The following is a 22,090-nucleotide window of genomic DNA, read 5'->3' as shown; positions in this document are numbered from 1 at the left end:
AATGTTGTTGTTATCTCTTCTGTTCTATAGCCCTGATGAAGACCTGAAACTCAGGTCGAAACGTCGGCATAAAATAAATAAATATTGTTTTGTTTATTTATGTTGTTCTTTGCTGACCGCACCCCCCGATAAACTTCTTCAAGCATTAATCTACAGTCAACTATCTACATCTCATTATAAATCAGTTTAATTTCAGTTATTCAAAAAACAAAACTTTGTAAATAAAACTTAATACCTTCATACAATTTACATTAAAAGGCCTAAAGAGGTCTATGACATCTACAGGATCTCTATTGGCATCACAGGAACTGTTCGAATGGCCTCTGTTCTTTCTTTCTCTCTTTTCACGTTCTTCTTTTACCTTTTTATGTCTCTCTTCTTTTTCTTTTTCTTTTAACCAATTAGCATAACTAGGGGGCATGACCTAAAATTAATAACTTTGATTAATAAGCATATTCATTTAAAGATTTTAAATAAAACAATTTGTTTGTAACTTACTGAATGAATCATTTTCTCTTTTAGTTCTTTTTCTATTTCTAATTCTCTGCGAACTAATAGGGATTGCCCAACTTTCATAAAAGTTCCACGCATACGGACATTTGTCATGATCAATATATGAAGTGCAATTAAGTGGACACATATATGTGATACGATTCTGATAGGTAAGGCATAACCAGTTCCCAGTATTTCAAAAAGCACTGAATATAATCCACCCATCAAGACACACAAATACAAAGGCAATGGTATCACAGTATAAATGATCATAATTATTTCAATGCATATAGCAAAATCACTTGCAGGACTTAATACCGGTGACTGACTTACTGATGCAATAGATAATAAACACATGACTAATGATACTACAAAAGATACAGGTAATATATATCTTCTGTAAAGTGATGAATGAGTAATTATAAGAACTATTGAACAAAATACAGCAAACAAGAAAAATATGACACCGAGTGGTGATGCATCTTTCTGGGATTTATCGAGTATTCCAAATGTTATGAGTTGAAGACACCATATAATTGAGAGAATCAGCATGTAAACCAAGGAGTATCTAAATCAAGAAATAAAGCAATGATTATTAAATAAAATTCACTAAGATTAAAATTTAAATAATGCATTAGTAACTTACCTAAATCGCAGTCTAATTTGTGCAAAGGAACTATTTCTGTATTGTTTTTCTAGTATCTCAGAATCAAATTTTGGATCCCACCAAGATTTATTTGAAGCTCTTTCAAAAGGCACAGGAAAACAAATACCACAACATCCAAACTGATTACCACTATGTGCAAGGTAAGTCTGTATGTACGGTGCCAAGGTAATTTCATCCTCACTATCATCTTGTATGCTAATTTCATCTTTATTTCTGGAAAAACTCACTTGGGTAGCTCTCCTTTCACCATTACTATTGTAGTCATTTTTAGGAATCTTGTCAGACATGTCAAAAGTGAAACCATTACTTATATGTTTAATAAATACAAAGGGACAGTAGAAAAGATGAACACCTAAAATTAAGTAAGTTATTCTAATTAAATATATAAATAAAATCTATAACACAATGATTAAAATTCAAATTTAATTCAACAGCTTCCTGGAAAATTCTCAATTAAAGTGGTATTAAAATTTAATAGATAATATTATCAATTTACAAACAGTTGTTATCAATTATGTAATATCTAACTTAAAATATACAGAAAAGTAATTTGGGCGTGAAAGCTGTTGTTGATAGGTTTAATTAATTAATACAACAGAATTACATTGGGGTCTAGAACAATACCTTAGATAAAATGACATATCCTATCTTGCATTATCACCTACACATGTTAAGTTGACATGTCTTGTTTAAAGTGTTATTTCTCGTTCAAGGCTACATTTATAAGACTAATATAAATAAACACAATTCTTGCAGTCCTAAGTTTTTTCGTATTAAATATTTTTTTCATTATAATAATTTAAACAAAATTTCTCCTTTTATAATGTCTAATGCTATTTACGATTTTTTAAATTAGAATCTGAGCTAACAGATAACTACTTAGTATCCTTATTAAATAAACAATAATTATTGAAATTATTTAAAATAATAAGTATAAAAGTGTTTTTTTTTTATAAAGATACCCTTCCAATCTTTATTAATGGATATAAAAGAATTTCGATCTGCAAATAAGCATATGGCAACATTGGATATGGTGTGATGTTAGGTTAGGTCGCATAGATCTTGAAATGTTACAAATCTTTGATTTTAGTGTCTAGATGGATCAAATGGGTTCTTAACACTTTTATATTATAACTCTAGTATGAATGAGTTTTATGTTTTTTACTCTAGGCGTCAGTAATTGACGATTTAATATGGATATTATGTTTTTCAAAAATAAAATTCTTACACCAGGCCAGTTAAAGCGACTGGCGGAGCACAAGTATAGTTCTGAAAGTCTTAGTATTTTGGATCGCATTTTACAACCATGGTGGAATTGGCTTGTTGGACAAGTTCCGATTTGGGTTGCTCCAAATTTGATAACAATAGTTGGACTTTTTATAAATATCATCACAACACTTGTACTTGTGTGGTACTGTCCAGATGCCAAAACTGAGGTAAGAAACAATGTACTCATTTGTAAATCTTATGAAAACATTAGTTAATTGTTGTCATGTTCAATGAATGGTAGGCCCTTGTGTAAGTCTTTCATCACCATTCATTATTGAATAATCAGTAACAACAGTTATGCATTTTTTACATGTTAACATTTTATCTGTTGGAATAAAATGTCTAAACACAATAGTCTATTATGGTAAAAGATTATCATTGTCCTATGCCCTGTCATTACCAAATGAGTTGAATTAACTGTAAACTTTTCCTTCAACAAAATGTCTGATAAATGGCTTTATAAATTGTTATAATTTTTATTGAAACAATTAATGTTCTGATTAGGATTGATGATGATATAAATATTCTGATTGGTTGCTCTATGCCCAAATTTTTATTGTTTTATTTCATAATTTTTCTTAGAAGTTATTAATTGGTTAGAGAAGATTGTTTAAATATGATTTAACCAATTAGATACATTTTTTCACATTTTAATGTTTAGATTTATTTTTATTATTAAATGTAGGAACTGTAATGTCAATTATTGTTTGGTTTGTTTAGGTTCTATCTATTTCTCTAGTAAGTAGCTGTAAATTCTGAGTGTTTATTTATCAGTTTATACTTTTTTTGTTTAGTTATTTTTTTGAGGTTTTGAACTGTGATTAGTGAGATGATTTATTACAGAACCTGGTTAGAGGATATTTTTTGTTGGCTTTGCATAATTTTGAGTATCTCTAACCCTGGAATGGTCCAGCTTCCCCTCCTGTCGCTACTCAGGAATCTGATTGTCTGTGACATGACCAGCCCACCTTAACCTAATGGTTCTTACTGCATTGCCTTTCCCAAAGAACTTGTACTATTAATAATGGGAAACATTACAATTTTGTATTTTTTGTCCTAATTGTTAAAATATATATATATATATATATATATATATATACAAAAAAAAATTCCACATCACCACCCTTGAAGAATCGTGCCAAAACCGGAGGATTAAAATAAATTCCAATTAATCCCACTGAATCACATTTACCCTTCATCATGATTTCCTACCCCACTATATCCTTTAATAATACCTCACTTATTCCTGTCAAACAGATCTGTTACTTAGGACTACATCTGGACAAATGACTGACATGGAATCCTCATACAAGATTGAAAAGATAGGAAATAGCTCGTCGATTCTGACTACTGCAATATTTACTAGATGAACAGTCTAAACTTCTAGTCCATTACAAAAGACTGATCTGCATAACTGTAATAAGGCCTATCTAGACGTAGTTGAGCTTTGGGACTCCACTTAACCATCAAATTCGTCTCATATCCAATCTTAACAGTCCAAAATCCTTAATGCTCTTTACTTTGTCTCAAATTAAGTCATCCATCAGGATCTCAATGTTCCATATATTGCCAATTTCCATGTATGGAAATCCCATTTTATATAATAAAAATTATACTCAATCTTGGAAAACGTTCTAATTGTCACTAGATAATATAAAACATGCGTCTAACATTCTATCTATTATATTAATATTATCTATTGTATCATTAATACTTTCCTACCTCCCTGTCCGAACTTTCAAACAGTATATAAACTAACGACAGCACTTGTTAAGAAATGTGAAACTTGAGATTATAAAGTATTAGCAAACAAGAGGTTGTTGCTACAACTTCAAATTACTAAGGGGACCAAAATACATTTTTTATTTCTTTCTTTTAATCGAGGGAATGGTAAATTTTTCAAATTATCCAGAGGCAATTGTAATCTGTAATTAATGACCCTACTACTGCATATCAGACTCAGTGCTGGTCTTGGAACTCATGTCATGAGCACCTTCTCCATTTAAATTGGTTTAAAAATCTATAAAATTCCAATATATTAGCCTAGCCACATTCTTTATTTTTTGTATATTTGAGTAAATTGCTCTCTTACGCTTATTCAAACTTAGATAATAATGAGTCTACTGTAATCTGATCTAATTTATAAACAATTTGTTACTGACTTCTACAAATTTTTCAATAAGAGGTCTTCACATTATTTTATTTTTTCTTTTTTTTTTATGTTAGGCTCCTAGATGGGCTTATATATTATGTGCCCTTGGTCTATTTGCATACCAGAGCTTAGATGCAATAGATGGAAAACAAGCTCGAAGAACAGGATCTTCTTCACCGCTTGGTGAACTATTTGACCATGGTTGCGACTCAGTTTCCACAGGTAAGCTATTATCTTTTTTAATTCTTCAGAGACAGAGTAGTATTAAAACTAATTTTTTGAAGGAGATGGTCAGGGCTGCAGTCAGGAAGGAAGAAAAAATAGTATTAACTATTTATTTATTGTTGACCAATGTTTGTATTTACGTTTACGTAGGTCTTCATTAAGGCTACAATATAAAAGATTCAAAGAGGTACAGTGAATGTAAGGGTAAAAGAGTGATATAAAATAAAAATGTAAAAGTGGTGGTATGTAAACAATAAAAAAATTTAAATAAAATAATAAAGAGAATAAATCTAAATAAAAAAATAACTATTAATGAAACTATTAAAGTGAACAGATACATCTAAATATATATAATTGAAAAGATCTATTGGTTTAATTTAGTGTGTAAAATGTGAAATATGAATGATAAATGAAAAATAAATTTAACAAACAGGATTTTTGACCTCATAAATATTACATTAATAACTTATGTAACCTAAATTAGCATCTAAATTAAAAGAATAAGTATTCCTCCTTGAATGTAGATCCAACTCTATTTTTCATGAATTTACTGACAATAATGTTAAACTTCTTTATGAATCTAATTCCCTAAACTCCCAATTAACCAACTCCCTGTTCAAATTAAAAAAAAAATTATTGAGTTTAAATGTTGATCTAAATTTTCATCAAACCTATTTCATTAATGTCAAAATTAATTCTGTGTCCTCATTATTAATTTCTGCTATTAATGATTATATGTTTAAATTAAACTGGTGTATTAAAAATATTTTTACCTCCAGAAAACATTACAAAAAACTCTCACTAATCTTCAAAGTTAAACATATTTAGCCAAGAAAACTGGGTCCACAATATTTCCTCCATTACTGTATCTCCCAATGTTGTTAACAATCTTGGTCTTGGTTCCAATTTTTCCATTCTTATCTCTAACTTCACTAAACTAATCCCCCAACTTATCACTGACCTTGAATACCTATATAGGAACAATCTGTTTGACATGATTAAAGGGAACAAAGAACTATCCCACATCAATATTACCAACATGACATCCAACCACCTCCAAGATCCCCCATTCCAACCCTCCTGTCTTTCCCTCTTATTCTTTAAAGATCTATACCTTCTCCTTCATCCTTTCTCAAATCCAATGATCATTTTATTGTCACTAGAGCCAATAAAGGGAACAAGACTGTCATCTTAGACTAAACCAAATATAATGACAAAGTAACCCAATGTCTGTCCGACCAATCCACCGTACCAATGTATCTTCAAACTGTGACTCTCACCGTCCACTTTTGAACAAATTTCATGAACATATTAAGAATCTTCTGGAAAACAAATTTATTAACCAACCAACCTCTTACAGACCCATTTCTTACAATTATTTACCTCCTCAATTTTATTGCCTATCCAATATTAATGCTCCTTTCTCTAAACTCAGCAAATTCCTTCTCCCATCTCTTCAATTCTCAATTATGACAACCCTTATGATATCAGTAACTCTTTCCAACTTCATTGACTATTAACCTTTCTCCAAATTCCCACTAATTTTATTCTGACTTCCTTTGATGCTAGACATTACCCAGTTCACAGAAGACCCTTCTAAGGTTCGAGAGGAGAATATTGAGAAGACTTTATGGCCCAGTTTGCACTGATGGAATCTGGAGGATAAGAACCAATGCTAAATTAACAACTCTACAAAAATCCAGATATCATAAAAGTAATCAAAGTAGGACGGCTTTGGTGGGCAGGCCATGCAATAAGAATGACCCAGGATCAGATTCCTAGGATGAACCTGGATGAAAGAATTTGTGGGACAAGGAGATAGGGACGACCCAACCTCCAATGGATCGATGGAGTGACAGCGGATGCCAGGTCCATCTTGGGAATCCGCAATTGGAGAGCAGCGGCAACCATTAGAGAAGATTGACGGATCAAGCTGCAGGAGGCCTTGACTCTAGAAGAGTTGTAGCACCACAGATGATGACTGATGATTATACCTATAATTTAGTACTTCTCTCTTTTTTGTAAATTACCTTTAAGATTATGCTCTAACTTAGCATAGTTTCAATTAACAAATTCTGTCTTGACATTGTTACTATTATTAATGTAGATTAATTATTGTTATGAATACCATACACAGAATCTTATTTTGTGATAGTTTATGTACCACCACCTTTACATTTTTATATAATATTTTTTATATCACCACTCTTTTACTCTTACATTAACTCTACCTTCTTTGCATCTTTTCATTGCAGCCCTGATGAAGAACTACAATTTATATGGAAACGTCGGTAAAAAATAAGTAGTTATTACTATTTTTTCTTCCTTCTTGTCTGCATCCCTGACCATCTCCTTCTAATTAACTTAGGGTTAATCACCTACTAGTTACTTTATTTAGGTATATGAAGTTTACATCTAGTAAAAAGTGTAACTCTGGGTTAATCTAAACCTCAGTCAAGTATCTAAACCTAAGTCAATTATATTGGTTTAATTAAATTTGAGAGTAATTCTGGCTTTGATAAAAAGATGAATACCTGGTAACTAATAAATGATGTGGAAGATTGGAAGAAGATAAAGGATATACTTTCATTTCAAATATCTTGAGTTTTATTTATTATTTTATGTTTTATTTTAGGGCTAAATATATAATCCTACCCATTTCTATTTACTGTCCATAAAATTCCTGTTGGTTCTATAAAAATTATAGGATAATATTTTGAGATTAGTCATTTTTATTTTAAATTAGTTTTATCCCTTTTATAGAAACCTGCTACTATGTATATATATATATATATATTATTATTATTATTTTTAAAAAATTGTTTCAATTAAATTATATACATGTTAACGATGTACTAGTTGTTGACCATGGATATTATTTGAGGAGAGGGTGGTTGAGGGTGCAGTCAGTGAAGAACACAAATTAATAGAACTTATTTTATTAGTACAAACGTTTCGGCCAGAATTTCAGAAATTAATGTTGATTAGGGCTAAGAACGAAAACAAGATAACAACCATAATGTGTAAAAGAAAATGTTTCATATTATACTATGAAATATTTAGTATTTCTTTTTATACAGTACGGTTGTTATCTTGTTTTTTGTTCGTAGCCCTGGCGAAGGCCTGAAAATCTGGCTGAAATATTGGCGCTAATAAAATAAGTTCAACTTATTTGTGTTCTTCATTGATCTCATCTCCAACTGTATTCCCCTCAGATGTGTATTTAGGCATGGGTATGTGCATGTATAATTATGCATTTATATTCCAGTAACTCTTTGAAGTTAATTTTTAACTGTAATCACAAGCCATAAATTTTCTGTTTTCAGTGTTTGTTGCTGTTTCTGCATGCATCTCTGTTCAGTTGGGTGCTTATCCTTCATGGATGTTCTTTCAATGTTTCTGTGCTTTAACATTGTTTTATTGTGCTCACTGGCAAGCATACGTGTCAGGTTAGTTAATTATCTATAACGATCATACCTCAATATTCATTACGTTTTATTTTACCTTTTTTTTTTTTATTCTCATATCTTTTTAGTTTCTTATTCACCACTATTATTATTAAAAGAAATTTTTAGGAAACCAATTTATCCTTATTATTAAAGTAAAAAACTCTAAGTAACCTACAAATCCTATATTATTTCTCATCTTATCCTTTGGTTTCCATTCCTATATTAGAGGATATGGATTAGAAATATTCACTGTACTATTAAGGAAATTTATTCTCAGTATCACTTTTGAGTGATCAATAAAATATGTTTAACGTTTAAATTATTGATGAATTGCGGTAATTCAATTTCTCTGTCTTTACTTTCAATATAAAAGTGGATGTAACAGCAACATTTTTGATGAAATCTCCGGTTAGTTGACCGGAGATGCCACTTTATAGTCGCACAATGACTTTGATTAAACTCAGCATGCCAATGTACAATTAAATGATCTTTAATATCAGCTTGGTCTTATCCTCATAAATTAGGAATTTTAAAAAAATCTTTATCCAAAGTACCTTTAATTTTGTCTTTTTGAAAAAATAAACAATACTCATTATCAGCAATAGTAACAATAGATAAATACGAAATATTAAAGAATTTCATGATTAAATAAAGGAGGAAAAAGGAAAAATAGAAATATTCAATTCTAATGGGAAAAGGCGAGACCACCCACTCTTTCCCGATTGTGTTATAGCTTCGTTTTCTTTTGTTAAACTGTATTCTTGGCAGGAACCATATTTATATTCGTTATTCCCACCTCAAAAAGTCTCAACCTACAAAGTTTTATGACAACAGAAAAATTTTTTTATTCATGATTAGGTCTTCTTTGGTCTTGATATATATGTATATTGTAATATTGTTTATTTATTTAAAAGTAAATAAAAGGAATTTAATAGCTTTTACTTATTCTCAGATCTAAAATATAGTTTTGAAGATGACAGGGTTAAATGAAAAGATTAAATAGTTAAGAGAATTTTTATTTTATTATATATAATATCATAGACTCTTAATCTCAGGGTGGGTTTTCTAGGCAATCAGCGCACTCAGCTACTAATTACCCTTAACTAAATCAATATCTAATTTTACAAATGTATTTAATTTTAGGTAAAACAAAAATAACCAATTTATATAATCTTCTTTTGATGATTGATGGTTTTCTTTCTATTCTTTCTCCCATACAAACACTGACTTAACAAAGTATTGGTCCTCTTACTCTTTTCAGCACACATCCAATCTCTTCACGTTACAAATAAAGAATCACTTATTCTTCATGGATGATTCTAGATGTCTTCTTTTCCTCTAAAAGTCTAGCACTGACATAGACAAAAAGTTATCCACCTCACCTCTTCCAGGAGACGTCCATTTCACCCACCGTCCTAAAAACCAATGACCCAAAAACAAATCTTTTTCATTCTGATTCCTAGATGTTCTATGTAAACATCAATTGTACCTCAACAGTTTTGAGTTTTTGCATATAATTTTTCTTTAGTACTTATTCTCGACTTCTATTTTTTCTTAAATTCACTGTAGATAAAATTATGATAAAAAATAACAAAAGTTGATGAAATTTTAATATATGTTCTCAACATAACAGCAATTCAACGGACTTTGGAAGGATGCGCACCACCATCTTCTTTATTTTGAAACGAGTTTGTTTTGTACTCCATAGCTTCTGAACAAAATTGGTTAGCTAGCTTGCTTTTTTGATTCAATGCAATAACAAATAAACAATACATAAAATAAAAACATATTAAAAACCATTTATATTTAAAAAATAACTATTTGCTCAAAAAGAGGATATTAAAAAATATATTTTTTTTTAATTACAAAAGTACCTAATACTTCAACTTAAGCTTTAATCCAAAAATATTTTCAGCCAGTCAACGAGAGATATGAAGAATATCTTAGCCAGATTGGTTTTGCGAACATCACACAACTTTCACTTACCATCCCACATGTGTTCCCAAATTTTGTTTAGATTGGTGGACTCGTGTTGAAGTTATCGCTATTTTTGTAATTTAAAAAAGATCAGGGAAGGAGAAAATTTCATTTTTCTGATAAGTTGTCAACTTATCTTTTAATCTAAGGATTCCAGCAACACATTTTTATGGCTCAGTTTTTTACAAGCTTTGGTTGATATCTGCTTCATAAATCTTTTTTTCCAGGATCATCCATTCTTATCCTTACTGTTATATTGATTAGGCATTTATTCTAGGAATTTACTTAGGATTTCAAAAGTCTGGTGTGGATGTGTCAAAAATGTGGATAGATTCTGAGATGTTAGATGAAGAACCACTATACAAAAAAAAAAGTTACCTCATGGTTTGTTCGACTGATAACCTACAATTTACAAAAATATGTAAATATTAATAACTGTAAATTGTAACTTCCACATTTTAAATATTTGCATTTTAGTTTTTCTTACTTTGATAAACTGATATATGTTAGTTTATATTTTCAAAGAATAAGAAATCACATCAAGAGTAATTTTGAGGTGATTATAGGGCCTGTATGTAGTAATGATGTGTTGCCAGTTACTCAGAATCTCCTAATTTTTATAAATTTAAATGCTGAAGTGTTTATGAAGATAATAAAAGAGTTAATGAAAAGATCTGAGGTGTGTGCCCTCATGGAAGGCTGAAGACCTGACTCTGAGATGGTTTTACTAAGGATCTTTTACTGTTGAATATCTCTGTTTATCATGTGGGAAACAGAGATGATTGACAATTGGTAAGCAGAAAAGGGGCAGCTTTCTGTGCCAGCCATACTAAGTTAATCCACGATACAATGAAAGGTTGTTTAATTTAAGAATTCTTTTATAAACTTTAAAGGCATGTGGCAGTCATAAATCAGAACTATAAGTTGAAAAGACCTTCACAATGAAACTTTCTAAATTTCTAATAAAAGATTAATTATCTATTTTTAATTACTACAATTTCAAAGAATAGAGAATTATATTTATCTCTAAACAAAAGATGCAAAATTTTTAATTTACTTCCTCTTTAGTTTGCCTGAAAAGTAATGTATTTACAGATTCATTATAAATAAAATTATCAAGAGTTAACTGAATTAATGGATAATTATTTGTCTTTATACCTGACAAATTCATAGGGCTTGTTTCTATTTCATGGACATTAAAAATTGTGATAAGAATAATATATTGTATTTCAATATATTATTTGACCCTAAATAACTAATAATTTGACCCTTGCACACATCTAATTATAAAAAAATAAATGTTTTTAGGCACAGTTAAGTTTGGTAGAGTTGATGTTACTGAAGCTCAAGTCACCATTATTGGTATACATTTGATATCAGCTGTTTTTGGCCCTGAAGTATGGTCTTGGAAGGTAAGGTCTTTATATTTAATTAATATGATTTTAATAAGTTTAGGTTTTATTATTTACAAAAAAAAAGGAAAGAAAAGAAAAGGAAAGTTGAATGAATTTTATTTGATTTTTTTTTCCAGGATTCCTAATTAGGCAGAAACCATTTTAAGTGTTTAGATTCTTTTTTTCAGATTTTCATTTATTTTGCAGATACCATTTTTAGGTGGTATAGTTGAACTTTATCACTCGATTCCAGGAATGACATTAGTTTGTGGTTCTGTTGCTGTTTACAGACTTTTAATTGTAATATGTAATGGAGGAGTTGGAAAAAATGGTTCAACAGTCGCAGTAAGTTGCTGAAAAAATATGAAAGAAATTGAATGGTTGAATTTATGTAAATGTCTTTTACTTACTTAATAATTTTTGAATTGGTTTGCATTGGAAACTGAATTTAACATTACTGCCTTTGATTGTGTTAATTAACCTGAAGTGAATGCTGGTGTTACGTTCAGTTTTTGATCATGTTCATGGTTTTTTTATACAATTTATGTTTTTCTTGGATGTCCTTTATTTCCTTTCTCTTCCTGAGTCATTATATGGCTCATTCTTAATAAAATTACTTTGTTTTGGTTCTATTTTCATCTGTATTCTTCGTTCTGCTAGTTTTTTTCGTGCCATACAATTTTTTTTTTTGGTCCACCCATAGAATCATGAGGCTTCAAGTTCTATTATCTCTTGATATAATAATTAACTCTTTTTATTCAGAATGCCTATTATCTAAACTCCAGTTAGCTGTAAATTATTTTACCATGGAACTGAATAAGTATTTGTTCGGCAGAAATGTTCTGTGGGTGTTTCAGTGAAATATTATGGGCATCTATTTATGTTTAGTTAATAAATGAACAAAATATGTCACGTGAAGTAGCATTATCATCCCAACCCTGCAGATCGTGAAGAAACCTTAAGAGATGGATATAATGCATATAACTCATTTTGACCATTTTTCAACTTATTAGCCTATTCCCTGTAACTGCTTTTGTAGTCTAAGTAACTTGAAACACTGTATTTTTTTCACTATTTTTCTCATTTTTTTTTAGTCCTAAATCTCAAAATATTTTCTGAATGTTACTGTTAGCCATAGACCTAACGAATAGGAGTTTTCAGGTGGCATGCCAAGAGTTAGAAGGTATGTGCAGAAAGTAAGAAGTAAGTACTGTTGGGCTGTCGTACTATGTGATTTTTTTTTTTAAAGTTGGCAACACTGAGGAAAATAGTGGGGATCTGAACACAACGACTACCCAAGACCCATATCAGTACCAAAACTTATCTCTGTGTGTCCATTTCTGTAAAATATGTCAACAAGATATCCCATCAAATAGGAATAGCGGCTATCATAAGGTTCTTTCTCAGAGAAGAAAAACTCCGAATGAAATTTTTGCACGAATCAAGCATTTATATAGGGAAGCTGTATGGTGTCCTAAGTTGTATTGTGAGTTTATAGAAGAAAGAACAAATATTCATGAAAAGCAAAGGAGTGGAAGACCTTCAATTTTAAAGACCACCGATTGGATGAAATGACTGAAATATTTCCACAAATTTCTAGATCTTCCTGAAGACTCCTCACATAGGTAGAAACAAATGTTGAACCAATGAGAAAATAAGCGGTCTTGAAGTAGACAAAAGAGTAGGCAGGACAGTTGTTTGAGTAAGGCATCAAAAAGCTTACAATCTGCATAGAACAGAAAGGTGGATACTTAAATATAAGTAACATATATACCAACTCCGGTCATTTTTATGTTTAAATACAAAAAATTGAGTACTCATACTTTCTGCACATGCATCATATTTATTTACAGTTTTCTTGGAAACCCTTGAAAAATTATTTTTAAATTGGGAGAGAAACGGCTACAGCTTTACAGGGTAATGAGTAGAAAATAAACCAAATTCATAGGGTATAAATCTAAGCCATATTGACGTTCTCAGTTATTTTCAGATTAATCAAAGTGATACTTCTGGTTGAACTTGGTGAAACAAATTATCCAATTCTTGAAGTTAAATACTTTTATTTTTTATCTATTAAATGGCTTTGAACCAACAATTTCCTTATTAAAGGTATTTCATCTTTTTGACGGCTCATAGCCTCCCTCCAAACAGTATTACCATGATTTTTTATGAAGAGATACAGATGCAATAATTCCACAAACTAGTGATTTTTGTTCTTGTACTCGGATTGTATTTGGTTATGATATATGACTATTGTTTATTCTGTGCAGTATCCTGTACTATTCAGGGTTTAAATTTTAACACTTTTTTTTTTTTATTTCCTTGAAAATGGCAATTGAATGCAGTGCACATGAAAAATAATGCTGCCATTTACTTGAAGAGGCTTTTTATTATTCATATCATTTATTTTTATCATACACAACATTGCTTTGGTTTCGGAAGGTTAAATAAATTTTTAAGAAGTGGCTTGGCTGTTCATTAATGTTTCAAGGGAAGATTTTCATTATTTTATAAGATTAATTAATATTTGGATAAATATAAAGAAAGTTTTATTTTTTTAATTTAATGAAAGTTTTTTTCTTTTGATTTTATTTAGTTATTAAATCGATTCTTCTATAACTGAGTAAATATGTGTCTTGTTGATCTCAGCAATCTTTAGATAACGAACGGCCACACTCTGTATTTTCAAAATAGTTCTCTATTTGATATAACAATTTAGTATTTCTATTTTGGAAATTACGGAACTTATGCTGTTTTCTGTGAAAATGTATTTATGCCGCCAATGTGATTAGATTTTGTTTTGCTTACGGCATTTATTGATTGTGTACTGCTTTCCCTACAATTATTACAATAGAGGATTAAACATTTGTAATTATTACAAGGAGTATAATGTCTATATCAACTATAATTAGCTTTTGTAGTTTTAAAATTCTAATTTGCTGTTCAACTATAGTAAAAATATTCTATTTTCCTACTTTTATTTTAGCAAATATTAATCTGTAATTTTCATTGACCTTTCCCTTTCTTTTTTTTCTTAAATTAGAAAAAAATCAGTCCAACTACTACTACATCTAAAGGGCCAGTGGGGTAGGAACTGGCATAAAGATACCAAATTTTCAACCGAGTGTGTTATGTGTACATTTTTGATTTTTCATTAATGAAGTTTTGGTCAGTATTTTTTTATTAAGCTAATCAGTTTTTACTTGTTAAATATTTATTATTTAAAGCTGTTCTTACTTACAATTGATATAAAATTCCTTAAATTATTATTGTCAAGTAAATTACCCCATATTCGGTTATTCAGATGAAGCCCCATAAGGTGAGTCAGGATAATTGGCATTCTGCTTGATTAGTTTAATGTAATCATATAAGAAATAATTGAAGAATTTCCAAATGTCTAGATACCCTATATTGGAGTTCCATGGAGTCAGGGAGTGGCGACCATTTTTTTGATAGCTTTCTTTCAAATCTTCCTCGAATTCTGTCACATTTTTTGGACAGGTGGAATTGGAAAGAATGGTTCTACAGTTGCAGTAAGTTTATAGTCACAAAACAAACAACAATAAACAAGGCAACTTTCTCAAGCCATTTAACATTTTGATAGCTTAATGTCGCATGAGTCGCACTATTCTTCATATTGAATTTTGGAAATTTTTAGTCGGTGATTACTTTCGTTGATTTTATTTTATTTTTATTACCACTTTGTCAGCATGGAATTCTCCAGATGATACATTTTGAAGGGAGATATTTTGCTTGCTTCGTTTGTAGCTTTGTTTAGTTATATTCCCCTCACCTGATTCATTTGTCTGATTTTTTGTTGTAATATAGACACAGCATAGCATGTTATTGCCCTACTATTAAGATTATTACACATTTAATTGGCAGTTTATTTTATCAGCAAATTTTCAAGCTAGTTTATAAATATGAAGTTTTGATCTCAGTTCTATTCTAAATTTAACTAATATACTTTCATAATCATTATTTAAAGGTAAAATTAAAATATTTTTGTAATGACACATCCTAAATTAGTAACTATGTTTTCGTATGATATGGCATAAAATGGAAATGAAGTTTTGATCGAACTCATTTTTTACTAGTTTCCTAATGAATAAAATTATAATTTTTTTCTGACGTTTGCGAATTTTCTGTTGCTTTCCACTGGAAACTATATTGATTTTGTAGAAACTTTTTTCTATTGTTATATGGAGCTGTGATAAGGTTTCGAGCTGGATCAACCTACCATCCTTTATCTTACAAAAATAGTTCAGTTTTAAAAACTGATGATCTATTTTGTCCTTGTTGTAGGAAAATAGTTAAACTGCTTTAGATTGAACTTATTATTATTATTATTATTATTATTATTATTATTTATAATTATCCACACAATCATGAGGCTAAAGGTAAAGGGGGTTGGTACTGAATTTTTTTGATGAAAGAAAATCATAACAACAGGTGTGATACAAATTGGTTGTTTTTCATTAAATAGGTACAATCTTGCTTGACATCATATTAGAATATAGTACAGAAAGGAGGTTTGTTGTGACCCACATGAGCTTCTGGGCTTTGTTGTTTTAAAACTTTTTAGGGTTTAGTGATTTCACTTTATGCATTTCATACAGAATTCAGTAGATAAGGATGCTTCACGTATGGCCAGCCTTGTCCAAACCTGCTTTAGGTTCTGGGGAGCCAACAGTCTCTTTGTTGATGTCTCAGGAGAATAAAGACCCTCAACATAGTTTATTAGAATGCTATTTGGTACAACCATACCTAAAAAAATTTGGTAAATGGCCTTTTAAATGATAAAATTTTGTTGTAAATTAGTATATACTACAAAAAATCAAATTTCTACCCAATAAAAATACTAAGCAATGAAGAATAGTAATATAAATGATAAATGCCTTTGTAGTGTTTCTTAAATAATAATAACAACTTGGCTTTGTGTTATCATTACTGTGCAAATAATGAACAACCAGCTAATGAAGTATTTTGATGAAGAAGACTACTAAAATTATTTTTTATTTTGTTATAAAATGAAGGTTAGATACTTCCTAGTATTCTCAATTAATGTTTAGATGCTATAGATTGCTATGAGACCTATCGCATATGATAATGTAATGAAGCTGCTGATTAATATTTCCTAATTGAATTATTGGAATATAATTTTAAATAATGATAATCTTGTAATATTAGTATTGCATTATAATTCTTGTTGCAGTGCACTGTTAAACTATGGTGGGTTCATTAATATTTCATGATAAACCATAAATTATGTTAGAACTTCTTTCTTCTATTGTAGACTAGCTTATAAAATACTTGTTCATATAGTTTATTGCCCTATAAATCTTTTAAAACCAGGAAAATTAATTAAATTATAAATGTATGCATGTATAATTTCCTATTTTAACTATTTGATAATCGGAATTTTTCAAATAATAAACTGAAGAAGGTTCATATGATTCTGGTAGACCCCCTTTGGACAAGTTAAAAGAATGAGTAGATAATCTTTATTATATTTTTTTTTTCTGTAAACAGTTTCACTATGAAATAGTAAGTACAAAATTAATACGTAGTCCCTTTTTAGTAGAATATTTTTTGGATACATTTTATTAGGCCAGAACACTGTGGCCATATTTAACATAAATAATAATTATAATATATTTTGTAAAAAATAATAGTACAATAGAAAAAAAAAGACTTTAAATATTTTAAAATATGTGTATAAGTACTATGTTCTTTTTATTGTGATTAGAGAAGGAAAAGGAGGGATTTGAATGATGAACTATTAGTCTAGGATGTTTGGGATAGAGTTCCAGAGGGAGGCAGCCCAGACTTGTCTAACTCAGAAGCTTAGTGGGGTAGAGGGTAAAATTCAGATGGATGGGACCATTTCAACTCAGAGTAATATGGTGTTATATTCATATCTCTGGTGATCCTGAATACAATTCATATTAAGTGGTTCATGAGTATTTAGGTTTAACTTCTAGTCCACCTTAGATTCTGACATACACCAAACAGCCATTGCCAATTTGGAGGAAAACTAATAATTGACAGGCTTAGGTTTGATTGAATTGTTAATGGGGTGTTTTGGTTCTACTGGAAATTTGGGAGATAGTGATTTCCAGAAAAGGGTTTTGTCAAAACCTTTTAAAGGTTTTTTACTGATGTGTTAAATGAGATGAGTGTATTGTTCAGGATACTGTTAAGAGGTCCTGGGATTGAATTCAAGGAGAGGGAGATCTGATTATGATGACTTTAGTCTTTTTGGTGTTCAGTGTAAGCTTGTAGGTTGATCAGGCACTTATCCTATTGATGTCTTCTTTTATTTTCTGGATGTTATCAGAGGAGTGTGTGAGGTCGAAGAAAAAGTTAATTTGAACATTGTCTGCATATAAATGATACAAGGAATGTTGAATGGAGGGGGGAAATGGACCTTGAGATGAGCTTCTAGGGAGAGGTAGGGATCTAGAGGAGGAATTATTTGGATCAATGACATACTAGGAACAGCCGGAAAGGAATGATTGGAACTGTTGAAAGGTACTAGAAGCAGTGTATCACTGTGATTATTTTAAATATAGTGTGGTTTTTGGAGTTCAGTTTACTACATAATTCCTTCAAGAAACTTCTTTTGGAAGTATCCAATGAAGTGACTAGAAAAATATCATTGTGGTGCCATCTGACATCATTGATCTAATATACATAAGGACAATTTTAAAAAAGTAATTGAGATTAATTAACTTACGAAAAACAATATTATTCTTTCTTACTATCTTAAATCTCTAAAAAACAAAATAAGCTGCCAAAAATGTATTTTTGTAAATCACTGCCGGTTTAGTGTTTGTAGTGTTTTATTTGTTTTGGATCATTGTGTTGTGTGTTTGGAGTACAGTTACCCTGGCTAGAAGCTGAACTAAAACAGTGTGAAGTGATAGTTGGCAGTGCAGTTGCTGTTTATCTTTTCCATCGAACCATTTCGACTATTCTCAAAGGAGGAATCGGGAAAAATGGATCATCCATTGCCGTGAGTTTGCATGCATTTGTTCTTCCTGTTTCTTCATCTCTTTTGCTTTGAAATAAATTGTCTTTAAGTGCTTTGTTAATACATCTTGCTTTGTAGTGCTTGACTATTTATCTTGTATATTTTATATGAGTCATTTAAAATGTAAATAAAGAAAATGAATTGTAAATAATAGTTTCCCATCATTCTAATGGTGGTTGTTTATTTTATGTATATATTTGCATACATAATGACATTTTTTATCTCTGGTGTGTCAGACTAATAATAAGCAAAAAAAATTATTAAAAAGTAGAAGTATGGTTTTCGTATTTAAAGAAACTTATCCAATTATTACATTTTAATAAATACTTTATCTGAGAAATGTTTTTTATCACTTAATAAATATCAGTTTGTATCAAATAGAAATGGCACTGCCTTATCACTGACTCATAGAGAGCATTAGTTCGTAGTTGGATCACTTATCTCTAGTTATGATTCGTTTACAATTTTTCTTTCCTCCCCTCAAGTTCAGCAGTCCCATTTTAACTTTGGGCATAAATAAATTTGCCAACCAAAGGTTTCTTCTGTTACTTTTTAATGTCAATTTGAGATTCTTTGGTTGTATCAGTTTTGAAAAAAAAAAAAAAAAAATTTCTGATTGTCATTTAATAAGAAAACAGTGTAAGATTGCACACCCCGTGAGAAGTTTTAATGGTGGCTAATTAATGAATGACTTCTATCAGAAGTTCTCTTCTTCTAAAAGAGGCTGATATATACACATTTTAAGTTTTTTCATTATAAATAGCAATACTAACTATTCTTGTTTATGTGAAAGTAATGGTTACATACATGTATTGTCAATTCAGGTTATGTTTGCGAGGAAAGGTTCCTGACATTTCAACACTCATTGTAAGTCTTCAACAGGACTGCAAACCTTTATTTGAGCACAATAAGTAGGTATATTTAAATATAATAGTAACCAACATGATTAAAACACCGATTAATAAATAAAATAAATATGAAGGAATAATAATAACAAATAAACCATAGGTATATTGTTTACAAGTTTTTAAGTATGAAGTAATCGACCTTAGTTACATACTGGAAGTTATTGATTCAGATGGCTTGCAAAAGCCAATGGAACATAGTAGTGAAGAACTATTTCATTTATGATTTCAATCCATATTATTGGCCTTTTTTAGGGCTTTGATTAAGATATAAATAAATTATGAAAAACCATGAATATTTAAAGAAGAAACAATTAAAGTATTGGAACCCTATGAAAGTGAATGCTTAAAATAATAAGATTAGAATAATAAATAAAGCCAATTCAGGAAGTATATTTGAAAAACCAAAGATATCACAATTATACGAGAAGAATAAAATGAAAGTGGTTATGATAAATTGATAAAATAAGAATTATAAATAAAGCCTGTATAAGAAATATGTATGAAAAACTCAATTGAGCATTGAAACTTAGGTTGAAAAATATGAGCATAAATTAAGAACTCATATGAAATGAAACAAATTGTTGTATAACCTCCTAAATTCCCCAGTGGAATCATAGCACTCTGACCTAAATATGCTACTTTATCCGTTATTTTCTAAGATTTTCAGGCATTGTTCTTCAATAAAAGAAAGAGACCATATTTTGTTCCTGTAAAGAACATTTAAAAGAATTATAGATTCATAAATTTTTAATTTCAAGTTTGTTGGGAACTGGAAACAAACTTTGTAATTTAGCAGTCTCATCCAATTTTTTTTTTTATATAACAGTTAAAGTAATTTTATCCATGTAAATATTTTTCATTCTTATAGTTATCTGTTTCTAAATTAATCAGTGTTTGTGCTCCCATATTTGCATGAATTGCATTGAAGATACTTTTCTTTAGTAATGTAAATGTGAACGAGTAGTAAAACTTGCATTTATTTACATAACAGTAAACTCTTGTTTATTTTTAAGTTGTCAATGCTTTAGCATCTTGATGATATAGATGTGGTGGTCAAGTTATTTTCATCTTAATGCTAAAGGCAGAACAACTTTTTTTCTCATGTTGCCTCAATTATTTTATTTTGGTTGGCCAGGTTATTTTTTAATTATCAAAATAATTAAATTTAAAAAAATTAAAATTAAAACTTATTCAACCTTTTTATACTTTCATTTAAAAGTAGTAATTGTATATATATAGAATATATTGGAGGGAAAAGTATTGTAGTCATGCTAAATTTTGAGTTTTCAATAGAAATACATATTTTGATGTCTACGATTCCAAATAACCAAGTTGCGCAGAATGGTATATGTGTAAACAGCCTAGCTCAAAAATTACAAGTGGGAAGAAATTTAAATTATATCTTTAAGGAGGAGGGCGGTTATTTGCCTGGGATCTGACACCAACTTTTTTGCCACTTTATAGAATCAATTTTCAAATGTTTTTGATTTTCTTCAAAATGGCAAAGATTTTGGTTAAACTTAGTGAATCAATGGGCAGTCTGGTGTTCTTAATATTAGTGGATATTATCCTCATTTAAATAGTCTAACAGGACTTAAATGCCAAATTTTCAAAAAATCTTCCTCCGAAGTACTTTTAATTTTGTTTATTAAAAAAAAAAAGTTCTCATTGTAAGCAATAAGAAACATTTATAAGTACAAAATATTACAAAATTTCATGAATAAATAAATGAAAAATAGATGTATCCAATTGAAATGGGAAAAGCTGAGACCGCCTAACCTTTCCAACCCAGGGTATTATTTAAAATGTTAAATTTATATTTGTTGTTACCACCTCGAGAAACCCTAAAATACAAATTTTTATAGTAACAGAAAAATAAAAAAAATTTCTTCACAATTTTTCTTAAAATAATTATGAATGGAATATGGTCCGGGTGTGGTCAAAAAAACTCAAATAGTAAATAATTATACTATTTTTATTGAGCTAACGTTTTCCCCCACGTTGTAGGGCTTCATCAGGGCTAAAAAAGATTCAAACACTTGACATAGTTACAAAAAAGAAAAAAACATAAGTGGAAAATAACAGAGGTATACAATGAAAAGTAAACTATAATAAGAAAAATTAAAGGTTGTAGAGCTTACCTTACCTTGTTTACAACCTTTAATTTTTCTTATTATATTTTACTTTTCATTGTATACCTCTGTTATTATCCACTTATGTTTTTTTCTTTTTTGTAACTTTTTTGTAAGCCCTGCAACATGGGGCGAAACGTTGGCTCAATAAAAATAGTATAATTATTTACTATTTGAGTTGTTTTTTTTTACCGCACCCGGACCATATTCCATTCATCTATACACGCGGTCAATCAATAATCTTCCATTAAAATAATTTAATTTTTTTTTTTCCAAACCCACAAAGCTCAGTAATCTACTCAAAACTTGGGGACGTAAGTTGGCTACTAAGCCAAAGTTGAGTAATGCTCGCACCACATCAGATTTTTAAGTTTATAAATAAAAGGTAT

General features: G+C 29.8%; 2 protein-coding genes across 13 annotated transcripts in view; one reads left to right on the top strand and one right to left on the bottom strand.

Annotated features, from left to right (window-relative positions):
- Ac13E (Adenylyl cyclase 13E) overlaps nt 1-1,939 on the bottom strand; it is a 41,194-nt gene extending 39,255 nt beyond the window's left edge. For all 4 annotated transcript variants that reach the window (XR_010843760.1, XM_014430456.3, XM_014430455.3 and 1 more), the window contains exons 1-4: nt 1,784-1,939; nt 1,139-1,511; nt 499-1,060; nt 236-424 (exon numbers count right to left, since the gene is read on the bottom strand). Coding sequence is in view for 3 of the 4 variants with exons in the window: in XM_014430456.3 (XP_014285942.1) it covers nt 236-424; nt 499-1,060; nt 1,139-1,446 (1,059 nt within the window). In the remaining variant the exon portion in view is untranslated. The remainder of the gene's footprint in view (nt 1-235; nt 425-498; nt 1,061-1,138; nt 1,512-1,783) is intronic.
- A 161-nt stretch (nt 1,940-2,100) lies between these two features.
- The window catches only part of bbc (choline/ethanolaminephosphotransferase 1 bbc), a 30,350-nt gene continuing 10,360 nt past the window's right edge, over nt 2,101-22,090 (top strand). For 3 of the 9 annotated variants that reach the window (XM_067048653.1, XM_067048656.1, XM_067048662.1), the window contains exons 1-7: nt 2,180-2,595; nt 4,655-4,802; nt 8,132-8,254; nt 11,540-11,643; nt 11,833-11,970; nt 15,027-15,158; nt 18,512-18,643. In XM_067048653.1, coding sequence (XP_066904754.1) covers nt 2,353-2,595; nt 4,655-4,802; nt 8,132-8,254; nt 11,540-11,643; nt 11,833-11,970; nt 15,027-15,158; nt 18,512-18,643 — 1,020 coding nt within the window. In that variant the 5' untranslated portion in view covers nt 2,180-2,352. Of the gene's footprint in view, nt 2,596-4,654; nt 4,803-8,131; nt 8,255-11,539; nt 11,644-11,832; nt 11,971-15,026; nt 15,159-18,511; nt 18,644-19,485; nt 19,573-22,090 lie in introns of all 9 variants that reach the window. The other 6 variants (XR_010843769.1, XM_067048666.1, XM_014430458.3 and 3 more) reach the window with 6 other exon arrangements.

Source organism: Halyomorpha halys, unplaced genomic scaffold (genome assembly GCF_000696795.3).
Source record: "Halyomorpha halys isolate HHAL.00 unplaced genomic scaffold, Hhal_1.1 Scaffold892.1, whole genome shotgun sequence".
Classification (NCBI taxonomy): Eukaryota; Metazoa; Arthropoda; class Insecta; order Hemiptera; family Pentatomidae; genus Halyomorpha; species Halyomorpha halys.
Note: the sequence above shows the minus strand (reverse complement) of the source record. Positions and strands in the feature narration are given on the sequence as shown.